Raw genomic sequence first — 12,677 nt, 5'->3', positions numbered from 1 at the left:
CTCAGCGGCCATAGCTCTCGGGCCCAGCCGCTCCGCGGCATGTGGGATCTTCCCGGACCGGGGCACGAACCCGTGTCCCCTGCATCGGCAGGCAGACTCTCAACCACGGCGCCACCAGGGAAGCCCTAAAATTACTCAGTTTAAAACACACACTTCTGTCATACACTAGTTAAAGAAATATAGTTTGTATAATAAATACTATATCTAGTGCAATAACCCACAATTTTATTAGAACTGAAAATCCTAATCAGACCTGACTAGTTTTCAGAAATAAATAAATAAATAAATAAAAATAAAATAAAATTACTTTAACAAACTTTATTTTAAAACACAACTATGTCATAACAATAAGCAGAAAACCAGTGCTACTTTGACCTATGCGGACATACACATAAAAGTAAATATAGTGAAAACCAAAATCTGTTATTTAATCTAGCCCGACACCTTTGCCTTCTTGAGTTGCTTCTTTATTAAAAAGGAAGAAGAGCAAGAAAAGGAAGCCAGCTGTTAGGTACACACCAGCCCACCGTGATACTAGCTTCAGAGGAAAAGAAGCACTTCTCTGTGCGTCCCAACAGGAATCTCCTGGCCCTGTGAACCATCTGTGTGTCACTCCTTGAGGCTGTGCAGGACCAGACATCTCTAGACATTCTCATGGCTCCTTGCAGGGGGCTCACAGGCCTGAGCCCGTATCTCTGATCCTGCTGCGATCAGGAAATGAGAGCTGCTGCAGCTGACCCAGCAGGAGAGTAACATCTAACCTCCTATTTGTCAACTCAGTTGGTGGTGTGTGTCACAAGAACTGTCAGTGAGCCCCCTGTGCTCCTAACAAAAGAGTCGGGGTGGGAATTTCTGAGATAGGCAAAGGTTAAAAATCTCAACTGCAAACAACTATTTTGTGAAGTCCCTGTTTTACCATCTGGCTGGGGCCAGCAGTTGACTGTCCAGGTACTCAGTTTCTTTAAGTAAAATGTAAGTCACACCTCCTAAGACCTGCTTGTTGAAAAAAGGAGCACTGGCTTCTCTAGGGGCAGCCTGATGTATATCCTCTCTTGGAGAATCTGATGAAATTTGCCAAATTAAAAGCAGAAATCACAAGTTAACTCTTAAGTGAGTGAAATTCATTGTAAATTATAGACCCAATTTTGCAATTTTTATGAAAAAAAAATTTTAGTAATTGAAGCCATATGGTGCCATGGAGCACTGACTTGAGAAAACCACACTAGACTTGGCAAGCTCTGCCACTAAGTCACCTTGGCCAGATCCTTCTACCCCTTGTGACCTCAGTTTCCCCAGCTCTGAAATATGGTCTTAAATACATAGCAGTCATTTATTGCATACTTTATGACAGGAGCTGTGCTTTGCATTTTGCATACATGATCTCAGTTGATCCACAACTCTATGAAGTGTATACTTTTTCATCCCCATTTTAAAGAGGAAGAAGCTGAGGCTCAGAGGTCACCAGTCTGCTAAGTTAGATTGCCTGATGCAACACCATGCACTATGCTACTCTACACTGTTCCTTGTGATTTAAAAGGAAAGTTATTTTGTCATATTTGGAAGAAGTGATTATGGATTAAAAATAAATGAGTGGGACTTCCCTGGTGGTGAAGTGGTTAAGAATCTGCCTGCCAATGCACAGGACATGGGTTTGAGCGCTGGTCCAGGAAGATCCCACATGCCGTGGAGTAACTAAGCCCATGAGCCACAACCACTGAGCCTGCGCTCTAGAGCCCGTGAGCCACAACTACTGAGCCCACGCACCGCAACTACTGAAGCCCACGTACCTAGAGCCCGTGCTCCACAACAAGAGACGCCACCGCAATGAGAAGTCCGTGCACTGCAACGAAGAGTAGCCCCCGCTAGCCGCAACTAGAGAAAGCCCGCGCGCAGCAATGAAGACCCAACGCAGCCAAAATAAATAAATAAATAAATTTATAATAAGTAAATAAATAAATGAGTGACAGAACGGCAAAAAATACCAAGTATTGGTGAGAATGTCAAGCAACCAGAATCTCATACATTGCTTGTGGGAGTGTAGATTGGTACTACCACTTTGGAAAACTGGCATTTTCTACTGAAGAGGGACATATGCATAACTTATGATCCAGCAATTCCAAATCTAGGTAGATATCCAACAGAAATGCATACATCTGTTCTCCATAAAACATGTACAAGAATGTTCACAGCTGCACTTTTCAAAATAGCCCCTAACTGGAAACTACTCAAATGCCCATCAACTGTAGAATGGATAAGAAATTGTGGCATATTCACATAATGAAAATGAACACATTACTATTACAAGCAACAAATATGTTGTGAGCAAAATATTTTGCTCACAAAAATATTGTTGAGCGAAAGAAGCCAGAAAAAATACTGTATGATTCTATTTTACATAAAGTACAAAACAGACAAAATTAGTCTATTCTGGGATTATTGCTTCTGGGTTCTGGAAATTTTCTATTTCTTGACCTGCTTGTTGTTACACGGATGTGTTCACTTTGTGAAAATGCACAGAACTGTGTGCATATATTGTATTTCAGTAAGAAAACTCAACAGAAAAAAAAAGAGTGATATTGATTCCCAAGCATATACAGCAGGTTTCTTTGTATGTCATAAGTGACCGTCCCACTGCCAGCACTGATGTGTGGACCATAGGAACAAATTACTCCCGACCCAGATGATTCAGCCCATCTTCCTACTGGGCAGTTTCCTGAGATTTGTGCTTTCTTGCCTGTCTGAATAAGAAAGGAAGGGTATGTGGTGTTTAAGCTTCTACAGTTTTGCATAAAAACACATTGTTGAGAGAGTGGCATGGACGTATATACACTACTAAATGTAAAATAGCTAGTGGGAAGCAGACGCATAGCACAGGGAGATCAGCTCCCTGCTTTGTGTCCACCTAGAGGGGTGAGATAGGGAGGGTGGGAGGGAGGGAGACGCAAGAGGGAGGGGATATGGGGATTTATGTATATGTATAGCTGATTCACTTTGTTATACAGCAGAAACTAACACACCAGTGTAAAGCAATTGTACTCCAATAAAGATGTAAAACACACACACACACAAAACACATTGTTTAGGGGTTCCTGCTGCCAAGAATCAGCAGTATTGGGTAATTAGTGACCAGGGTTGCAGGTGAAGCATCCAGTCGTTCCTTCTGCAGATCTGGAGTCAGAAAGGTTGGTAAGTACTGTTTTTATTTTGTTTTGTTTTTTTAAATATTTATTTGTTTATTTTGGCTGTGCCAGGTCTTCGTTGCAGCACGTGGGATCTTCGTGGCAGCACGCAGCTCTTAGTTGCTGCATGCGGACTCTTAGTTGTGGCATGCATGCAGGATCTGGTTCCTCGACCAGGGTTCAAACACGGACGCCCACCTCCGCCCCCGCTGGGAGTGCAGAGTCTTACCCCCTGGACCACTAGGGAAATCCCATTACTGATTTACTAAATGCAGTGATTGTCAGAAATCTAATTAAGTAAACTCTCAGTAATAAATTTATTGGGTTTTTCTTGCCTCTTTAGAAGCTATAAGCTGTAAGAAAATTATTTGGGGTAATTCAGAAAGAAAATCACGGACCTTCATGATTTGTCTGGCTGTATGGATTCGTCCCCAACCTTCTTTACTTTCAATATCTACATTTATTCACATGATGATCAAAGGGTGATGCTGGGACCCTGCAGGGCTTCAATAAACAAAGATGCTTTTCTCTTTAGTATATTAAATTTCTCAAGGCAGGAAAGGGGCTAATACATACAAAAACCTTTAAAATGAAAACTAAGACACTGATATAAAAATGTTTTGGAAAGAATACTATGGATGTAGCTCAAAACAAAAATTCAAGGGGTACAATGCTGTATACATGTATCCCTCCTGCTGTGATTCCCTTTGATCAGTGGCAACCACTGTTACCAGATTCTTTGGGGAGTTCACTGGAGGTATAGCATGTTTGTGGGTGTATTGTGTCCCTACATCGTGGATGTAATATGTTTTCTTTTAATATAAATGGCAGCATCCTGTGTACTCCGTCTCACCCCCTGTTTTGCTCATTTAACAGCATATGCTGGAGCTATACCCCACCAGCATTTTAAAATGCTTTACAGTATTCTATCATATAGGTTGTTCTAGTTACTATTGCTGTAACAAATTACTGCAAATCTTAATGGCTCCAAACAAGAACAATCATTTTATTATTACCTCTCATGGTTCCAGAGGTGGCTGTACTCAGCTAAAAGGTTCTTGCTTGTGGTCTCTCATGCAGCTGTAGTCAGATGGCTGCTGGAACTGGAGTCATTTTGAATCTTCCTTGCTCACTTCTCTGGTGATTGATACTGATTGTTAACTGGAACCTCAGCTGGGTCATGGGCTGGAATACCTACACATAGTGTCTCCTCATGGCCTGGGCTTCCTCACAGAATGGAGGTTGGGTTCCAAGGTCCAGCATCCCAAGAAACAGAAAGCTGAAGCTACTAGTTTCTTTTTTTCTTTTTTTTCTTTTTGGCCATGCTGGGTGGCTTGTGGGATCTTAGTTCCCTGACCAGGGATCGAATCCCGGCCCCTACAGTGAAAGCGCCGAGTCCTAACCACTGGAACACCAGGGAATTCCTGCTACCAGTTTCTTCAAGCTTGGGTGCGGGAAATGTTATATCGTCACTTTTACTGTATTCTTTTGGTCAAGCAGTCATGGAGCTTAGATTCAAGGGAGGGGACATGGACTCCGCTTTTCGACCAGAAACTTGCCAAAAATTTTGAGGTTGTGTTTTTAAAATAATTTTTTTTGGCCTTGCTGTGCAGCATGCAGTGATCTTAGTTCCTCGACCAGGGATCGAATCTGTGCCCCCTGCATTGGGACCTCAGAGTCTTTTTTTTTTTTTTTTTTTTAAGATTTATTTATTTATCTATTTTTGGCTGCATCAGGTCTTAGTCGCGGCACGTGGGATCTTCACTGAGGCGTGTGGGATCTTTCATTGCGGTGCCCAGGCTTCTCTCTAGTTGTGGCATGGGGTTTTCTCTCTCTCTCATCGTGGTTCGCGGGCTCAGTAGCCGCCCCAGGGCATGTGGGATCTTAGTTCCCTGACCAGGGATCGAACCCGCGTTCCCTGCGTTGGAAGGAGGATGGATTCTTTACCACTGGACCACCAGGGAAGTCCCTAAAATCATTCTTTTTGTTAAAGTCATGTACCATGACTTATTTAATTAGTTCTTCATCCTTTTCTTCAAATTATTTATTGAGTGCTTACTACATTCCAAGCACTGTTCTACGCTCTGAGGATACAGCAAAGGAAGAAAAAAAAAATTGGCTCAAATCTGTCTTCTTGGAGCTTATGTTCCAAGGGGAGCTTACATTCCATTCCAGTGGGAAAGACAATAGACATATAAATAGGTAAATCAAATTATATAAGGTGATAAATGTTGTGGAAAATATATAGTAGGGTAGGGGGTGATAGGGGTTGGTTTGTAAAATAGGGTCAGAAAAGTTTTCGCTGAGTAAGTAAGCTTTGAGCAGAGACCTGAAGCAAGTGAGGCAAAATGACTCATGCTTGTAGTATTCCAAGCAGTGGGAACAGTGAATGCAAAGGCCTTGAGTCCAGAGTGTGATTGGAGTGCTCAAGAAACAATCCCAATCCCAGAGATTCTGATTCAGGAGGCCTGGGGGCCGGGTAGGAGGGACATTTTAGCAACATGCTAGTGATTCTCACGCACACAGACTTCTGACCCTCATTTTGCAGACCAGGGCTTCGTTTCTCTCTTCTGTAAGAAGGAGGTTCACGGTGGGATAACAGCACGCTATTGGACAGATGCTTGTTTCTTTAGCTTCAATAAGGGAGCCCTCAGCGTCCCTCACCCCACCTCACAGCAGCCTTTTGCTTGTCCGCTTGCATATTCTTTCTCCTTTCTCGTTTTCTTCGCTCTCTTTTCAAATTTCTTTCCTTTTTTATTTTTCTCTTTATTCCTGTTTTCCTCTGCCCTCACCACGGCCCCCCCTTTCCTTCTCCTTTTCTTTTAATCTCTTCTTCCTATATTTTAATCCTTGACCAAGTGTTGTCCCAAGCTACCTTCACCGTGGGCATCAGGGTTCCCCCGTCTGAATCCTTTCAGAGGTCTGGAAGGGGACTCCACTTACGTCAACCTAAGGGTGACATACACAGAGTGCGCGTGTCTATCTGGGAGCACAGGCACGTTCCCGCAGATGGCAGGGGCAGGACTGATGGGAGCAGGGTCTGCCGGCAGGAGAAGTGGGGGAAGGGCACGGACCAGGTTGGGGAGGGGTGTGGTGGGGTGGCCAGACCTCGAGGAGAACCACCCCTGCAGCTCGACGACGGAGTGTCTTCCACCTTCTCCCAGGCGCCTCCTCCTGACCCCCACGTGGTGGAGCTAGGATGGGATGTCGTGGCAGCCAAAGCCTCCGAGACAACTCCTGCCGGGGTCCGCCTCCCACAGGACGGGTTTGAGAACCACCCGGCGCAGATCCGAGAGAGGCTTGCCGGGCGGGGTGAGCACTTTCCGCCACCTGCGCTTAGAACTTCGCTGCGGTTCGCGGAGATTAAAGCGCGGAAGGCATTTTGCCCATTGAGGCCTCCGTAGCGAGGGGGCGAGGCCCGGAAGAGAGCAGGATGGCGGCGCTGGATAGAGACAGCGACGAGGATTTGGTCAGCTATGGGACGGGCCTGGACCCGCTGGAAGAAGGTGCGGGCTAGATTCGTCGCCGGGGCCTGTGGAAAACAGGCCGGGGGTCCAGGATTCGGGGCAAAAACGCACAACCCTGTGCCAGACCTTGTCTGGCACCGGGGGAAAGGCTCGCCTGCTACGGGCTCTGGGAACAGCGACCGGAGAGGCGTGCACTGTGCTTGTGGGGTGCTCACGTTTTGCAGGGACGGATGGGAGGCCCGGAGGAATGGGAGGAAGAAAGATGACAAACAGGCTCGTGTGAGAGCGGGGGTAGGGGAAGAGCGGTGGTCAGGCAATGTTTTGCCTAGGAGAGGACGTTTGAACTCAGCCTTGAAACAGAGAAAGGAAGCAACCGTACGAAGATTTGGGGGAAGAGCATTTCAGGCGAAGCGAACAGCAAGTGCAAAGGCTCTGAAATCGGAGCCAGCTTGGCAAATTGAGGGACAGGCAGGACTGATGTGGGTGGAGCAGACAGCACCAGGGGGAGGCTGGTGGAAGATGACGTCAGAGGGGGAGGCGGGGGTTGAGTCTTAGTTGGTATGGTCAGGGAGTTTGGATTTTAACACTAAGTGTAGAGGAGTCATGGGGGAGGGGGTTACGCAAAGGAGGAATATATATTTTTCAGATTATTCTGTCCTCGATTTTGAGGGTAGGCGGGTTAGGGGTGGGCAGGAGTGAAGCAGGGAGATTAGCAAAAAGAGGCCAGGCGATGATGGTGGCGGTGGTTAAGTAGTGGTGAGTTGAGACGTGCTTTGAAAGCAGAGCTGACCCGACTCGCTGGTGGAATGTGGGGTGAGTGCAAGATGAAGCAAGATTCTCCCCTGTGTTTCTGGTCTGATCCACTTAATGACTTGATTTGTTTCGTAAAGTATGTATTGGATGGCTAGTAAGGTCTGATGGCAGTGCTAGCCCTGTGGGAAAGACAAAGGAAGTGTGGTGGGCTAGGAGTTATTTGCAGACTCTCCTTTTTTCCTGCCCTGACCACATCGTGTCAGGTTGGTTGTCCTTCTGGGACGTTGCCACTGATTACCCTTTTATTCCCTACAAACAGTTCTAATCATTAGAAACTTCTGCCAGATGCTGGCCCTGTTCCTACTGTCTGCTTACAAAAGACAGAGAAATGCTAGTCTCCTGAAAGCTTCTTATGTGTTTAAAGACACCCCTTGCATTTCCTCTAAGACATCTCTGTACCACACTCAGTTTTCTAATAAATTAAGCTTAAAGTCCCCTCAACCTTAATTTGTCGGAGCTTTCTTCAAGCATGGGACCAGAGTGTGGGTAGACTGGGGCCATTATTAGTATGTCCTTCATTTTAGACTGTATTTCTTTACTACAGTCTAAGCTCACATTAGCTTTATTAGCAAGCACATCATCCCATAGTCTCAAGGAATTGGTTGACAAAGATTCTTAATTTGAGGGGTTTCAAATCTAGTTGAGAACAAAAGTATGAGGTTCACAAGTGCTAAAGTATGTGATGTAGAGAGGAAATAACCTACACAAGCTAACAGGGAAACCTGAGAAGGCAGGATGGGACCCCTTGAAAACTGGTTAGAATTTAGGTATGCAGGAAGAGGACAGGGTTAAACATGCATGGGTGGAGGTTATTACAGCCCTGCCAAGCAGGAGTTTGTGTCATTTCTATATTTCTGGTCTCACGGTTGTTTCCTTGTGAAGTGACATATTGTAAGTCATCAACGATTTGACCTATATTTTTCTAATTCTTCCTGTTTTGATGGTGTACAAAATCTGTGATGAAGCCTAATGGTCTAGCCAGGCTCTTGAAGTAGAATGGCCTTTTTTTCCACCCCCACCCGCCTCCCCGGCCTAAAATTATCCTTTAACTTCTCAGTACTAGGAGTTTTTGAGGGTTGATCCATTGTTTCTTAAGCACTTTGAAGTTAAAACACATTCTGACTACATTTTACAATATAACATACTAGACCAATAATCACTTTTACCTCCTACTTTGAAGTTCTAGTGACAGGTTAGACAAACAGTGGTAGAGGAGGGACTCCATTACTTAATTAAAGTTGCTGGCCCTGACAAAAAGTTTTATTGGGTAAGAGAGTGGCTGATCTGTTACCCACAGACTCATAGACACCTAGGCCCTCTGGCCTGGAAGGAAGGTGCCTCAGTGCTTATCTGATCTTCCCTTAGATACATTCAGTTGGCTGTAGAATTCCCATCACTTGCTCATCCTGCACTCAGATTAATTTAGGACCATTTTCTTCTTCCTTGATGTTGTGACTCTCCCACTTAAAACTATCTGTGGCTCTCAGTCACCCACAGGACATACCACAGACCCTGCAGCACTGTGTTCCAGGCCCGCTGCACTGTCTGCCCTTTTGGTTCCATCTTCCGTGCATTCCCTGTCCTCCAGTCAGACTAGACTACTTTCTCAAACATCTGACCTTCCCCTTTTCCACCTCCGGTTTACTGTTTACTGATGGAATTAATGCCTCTGTGGGGAATTGTGTCCCTATGTGCAGCTATCAGATGCTGCTCACGCCTCTGGGTGACTCTGATGTTGTGGACCTTGAACATTGTCAGAACAGTTCCTATACATGCAGGTCTCCTCTGCTGGGCTCGGAGTGCCCTGGGAACAGGGATGGAGTTGTATTCGGTTTTCCACACGCAGCATCTAGAACAGGGCTGCTTCCATGGAAAGGCCCTCAGTAAACTTCTGGTGGAGAACAAGTAAAGGACAGAATGGGTTGTGTCCCTGACTTAGAGGCAGAGTTGAGATCTGATTTCAGTTTTGTGCTTACTAGCCGTGGACCTTAGGGCACTTACTTAATCAGAGCATCCTTAGCAGGGTATGATAAATGAGATAATACTATTAGTAACAATGATTATAATAGGGCCTGGCTAAAATGCCACTTCCTCCCTGGAGTTTTCCTGTGCTGTGGTTAGAGGCGGCGCCTCCTCCTCAGGAGCCCTGTGGGACCTGGTCAGGCACCCTGCTTGGCCCTCATCATCTGCTGTCCGGTTCTACCTAGTTGTATGCAGATCTTATCTCCCCTTTCAGCTCAGGAGTACCTGGAGAACAGAGCAAGAACAGAACCTCACATTAGCAGGACCTGTCATCTCTCCCCTTAACCCAGTGGTTCTCAACCAGGGATGAATTTGCCCCCCCAAGGGACGTTTGGCAATGTCTGGAGACATTTTTGGTTGTCATGCTTTTTTGGGATGGGGGCGTTACTGGCATCTAGTGTGACAGGCTAGGGATGCTGCTCACCACTGTACAAGACGGTCCCCCACAGCTGAGAATTATCCAGTACAAACTGTCAGTCGTGCTGAGGGTGAGGAACTCCACCTTAGCCAGGAATCGTGCTAGGTGCACGTGCAGTAAAGGAGCTGTATTTTCTAAGAAGTGGTGAAAAATCTTGGACTGTGGGACCTGAGTTGTGATTCAGTTCTTTAGAATGAAATGAAATTGTAGTGATATTAACCAAGCTTTGCTATGGCCAGCGGCTGTGCTCAGTTCTCTGCACGTGGTTTTTAATCCTCGGCGCCATCCTCCAAGGTGACTTCGGTTATTATCCTAATTTTATAGTTGTGGAGACTGAGGCTTAGAGAGATCAAAAAACTTGCCTATTATCACAAAGGTAGCAAGTAGGAGGGTAGAGGGATTTGAACCCACGTCTCCTGTCTTCAGAGCCCTCTGATTACCCTGCTGTGGGTTATATTCTAGAAATGGCCTAAAGCCTCTGTAAGCTACAAGTAAGAATTTAGGACTATGAGGCTAGACATTTCTTTGCTTTTTGTTCCACTATCCAGAAGTAGCAACTGGCTTAATTATTGAAGTAACAGGTATACATGGGCTTTAGGATACATCTTACCTACTGTAGGTACTACTGTTACTATAACAGCAATAGCAGCTAGGGGACTTCCCTGGTGGCCCAGTGGTAAAGAATCCACCTTACAATGCAGGGAACGCAGGTTCGATCCCTGGTCAGGGAACTAAGATCCCACATGCCGCGGGACAGCTAAGCCCGAGCGCCACAACTACTGAGCTCGCGCGCCTCAACAAGAGAGCCCGTGTGCCGCAAACTACAGAGCCCACGCGCCCTGGAGCCCTGTGCCACAACTAGAAAAGAGAAAACCCTCACGCCACAACTAGAGAGAAGCCCATGTGCCTCAACAGAAGACCCCACATGCCGCAGCGAAATCCCCGTGTGCTGCAACTGAGACCCGACGCAGCCAAAAAAAATAATAAAAAATACATAAATAAATTTAAGAAAAGAGCAGCTAGTACTTTAAATGTGTTTATTGTGGCTCCCTCTTTTTGCTAAGCACTTTACAGGCATTATCTGATCCAATTTGCATAACAACTCTATGAAATAGATATTACTATTAATGTTGTTCCATTTTACAGATGAGGAAATCGAGGCACAGAGAGGCTAAGATGACCATAGTCCCTAGTAAAGGTGACCAAAGTGCTAGTAAAGGTGGGCTTAGCCTTAAAATCCAGAGTGCCATGACTCAACCCCAAGCGCTTAACTACTGTCTAACTTGCTTTCGGTAGTGAATGTTTGAAAATAACTTGATGGTTACTTTTTGTTTTAAATAGATTCAGAAGTTTTAATTAGAACTGATAAAATTAGGCAGTAATTTGTGTCATGAAACTTGAAACCTAAGGGAATTTTTAGGTGAGCCTAAAATGTTCTAAGTTCCTTTTCGCTGGTGTCATTTAGCACCCCAGCCCTTTTCAGCCAAGTAAGTAAAGGAATAAGCTTAAAGAACAGTAATTATGACATCAGGAGAGTCCCAGAAATAAGGAAACTCAAGATTTGGGGAAAATGGGCAATGCCAATGGAAAAATTCTGGAGTCGGGGATGTGTGAATTTCTAGAAGAGATATAGAAGTGTGTCCCTTGCCGTAAACCTCTGCACAACATGTGCTACCCCAGCAGCTTGCCTACTTTACTGCCAGCAGATTTCACCTCCATCTCTGAACCCTTCGCCCAATAATTCAGTTTTCATAATGGAATTTAGTGGGAAAAGCAGGCCATTTTTGCTAAAACATTTCTAATATAAATGAGATATTGTTTTCTAAACTACATCAGCTACTAAGGTCTAGGAATAGCAACTTAATTAAACTTGTTATATTTGAAGTTACAAGAAGTGAACAATGCATTATGTTAAAGAAATGATCTTTTCCTTAAATCCTCTCTAACCCACCATCACCTTCTGTCCCATTCAAAATATTATTTTTTCAGGCGAAAGACCAAAGAAACCAATTCCTCTTCAGGATCAGACTGTCAGAGATGAAAAAGGAAGGTATAAACGATTTCATGGAGCCTTCAGTGGAGGTTTCTCTGCTGGTTACTTCAACACCGTTGGCTCAAAAGAAGGTAGGATTTTCCTACTTGTAGCTACCATATCGCTAAAGCAAATGATTGAAATACCGTAGGAGTTTTGCTCCCCTCCCTCACCTCTCCCTTTTAAAAAAACTTTAAAAAACATTTTAGTACATACACTGTAGTCTTTTGTGTTCTTTGAATGTTTGCAGTGTTTCCAGAGACAACTTATATGTTGTTCATTGATTACAACCTGAAAGTGAGAGAGTTTTCTTTGACTTTAAAGAAAAAAAATAGATACGTCATAACCAAATGATTAAATGATAATAAGGACTTCTGTCTTATACTGTATCTTGCCACACACTCAGTGCTCTCACACAGATTCACTCAGGTAATCACCGTCTCACATGACTCAGGGCCTAAGGAGGGCAGGTGTCCCAGCTGTTTTGTGGCTGAGGACCCGGTGGGTCCCAACACTGGGTTCCACAGCATCACTTGTCAGTACATGTTCTCCACCTGGAGAAAAGTCGGTCAAATTTTTCACATTATGCAATATAATAAATTCTGTATTGTTTAAAGTAATATATGTTGGGAATTCCCTGGCAGGCTTCCACTGCAGGGGACACGGGTTCAATCCCTGGTCAGGGAACTAAGATCCCGCATGCTGTGCAGCACAGCAAAAAAAAAAAAAAAAAAAAAAAAGGGTAT

The 12,677-nt window shown here is 44.7% G+C and overlaps 1 protein-coding gene across 3 annotated transcripts in view; it reads left to right on the top strand.

The window, feature by feature from the left end:
- Positions 1–6,415: 6,415 nt before the first annotated feature.
- The window catches only part of GPATCH1 (G-patch domain containing 1), a 42,772-nt gene continuing 36,510 nt past the window's right edge, over positions 6,416–12,677 (top strand). For all 3 annotated transcript variants that reach the window (XR_008615529.1, XM_007101658.4, XM_028477974.2), the window contains exons 1-2: positions 6,416–6,685; positions 11,889–12,023. Coding sequence is in view for 2 of the 3 variants with exons in the window: in XM_007101658.4 (XP_007101720.2) it covers positions 6,613–6,685; positions 11,889–12,023 (208 nt within the window). In the remaining variant the exon portion in view is untranslated. The remainder of the gene's footprint in view (positions 6,686–11,888; positions 12,024–12,677) is intronic.

This window comes from Physeter macrocephalus, chromosome 17, assembly GCF_002837175.3.
Source record: "Physeter macrocephalus isolate SW-GA chromosome 17, ASM283717v5, whole genome shotgun sequence".
NCBI classification, from domain to species: Eukaryota; Metazoa; Chordata; class Mammalia; order Artiodactyla; family Physeteridae; genus Physeter; species Physeter macrocephalus.
Note: the sequence above shows the minus strand (reverse complement) of the source record. Positions and strands in the feature narration are given on the sequence as shown.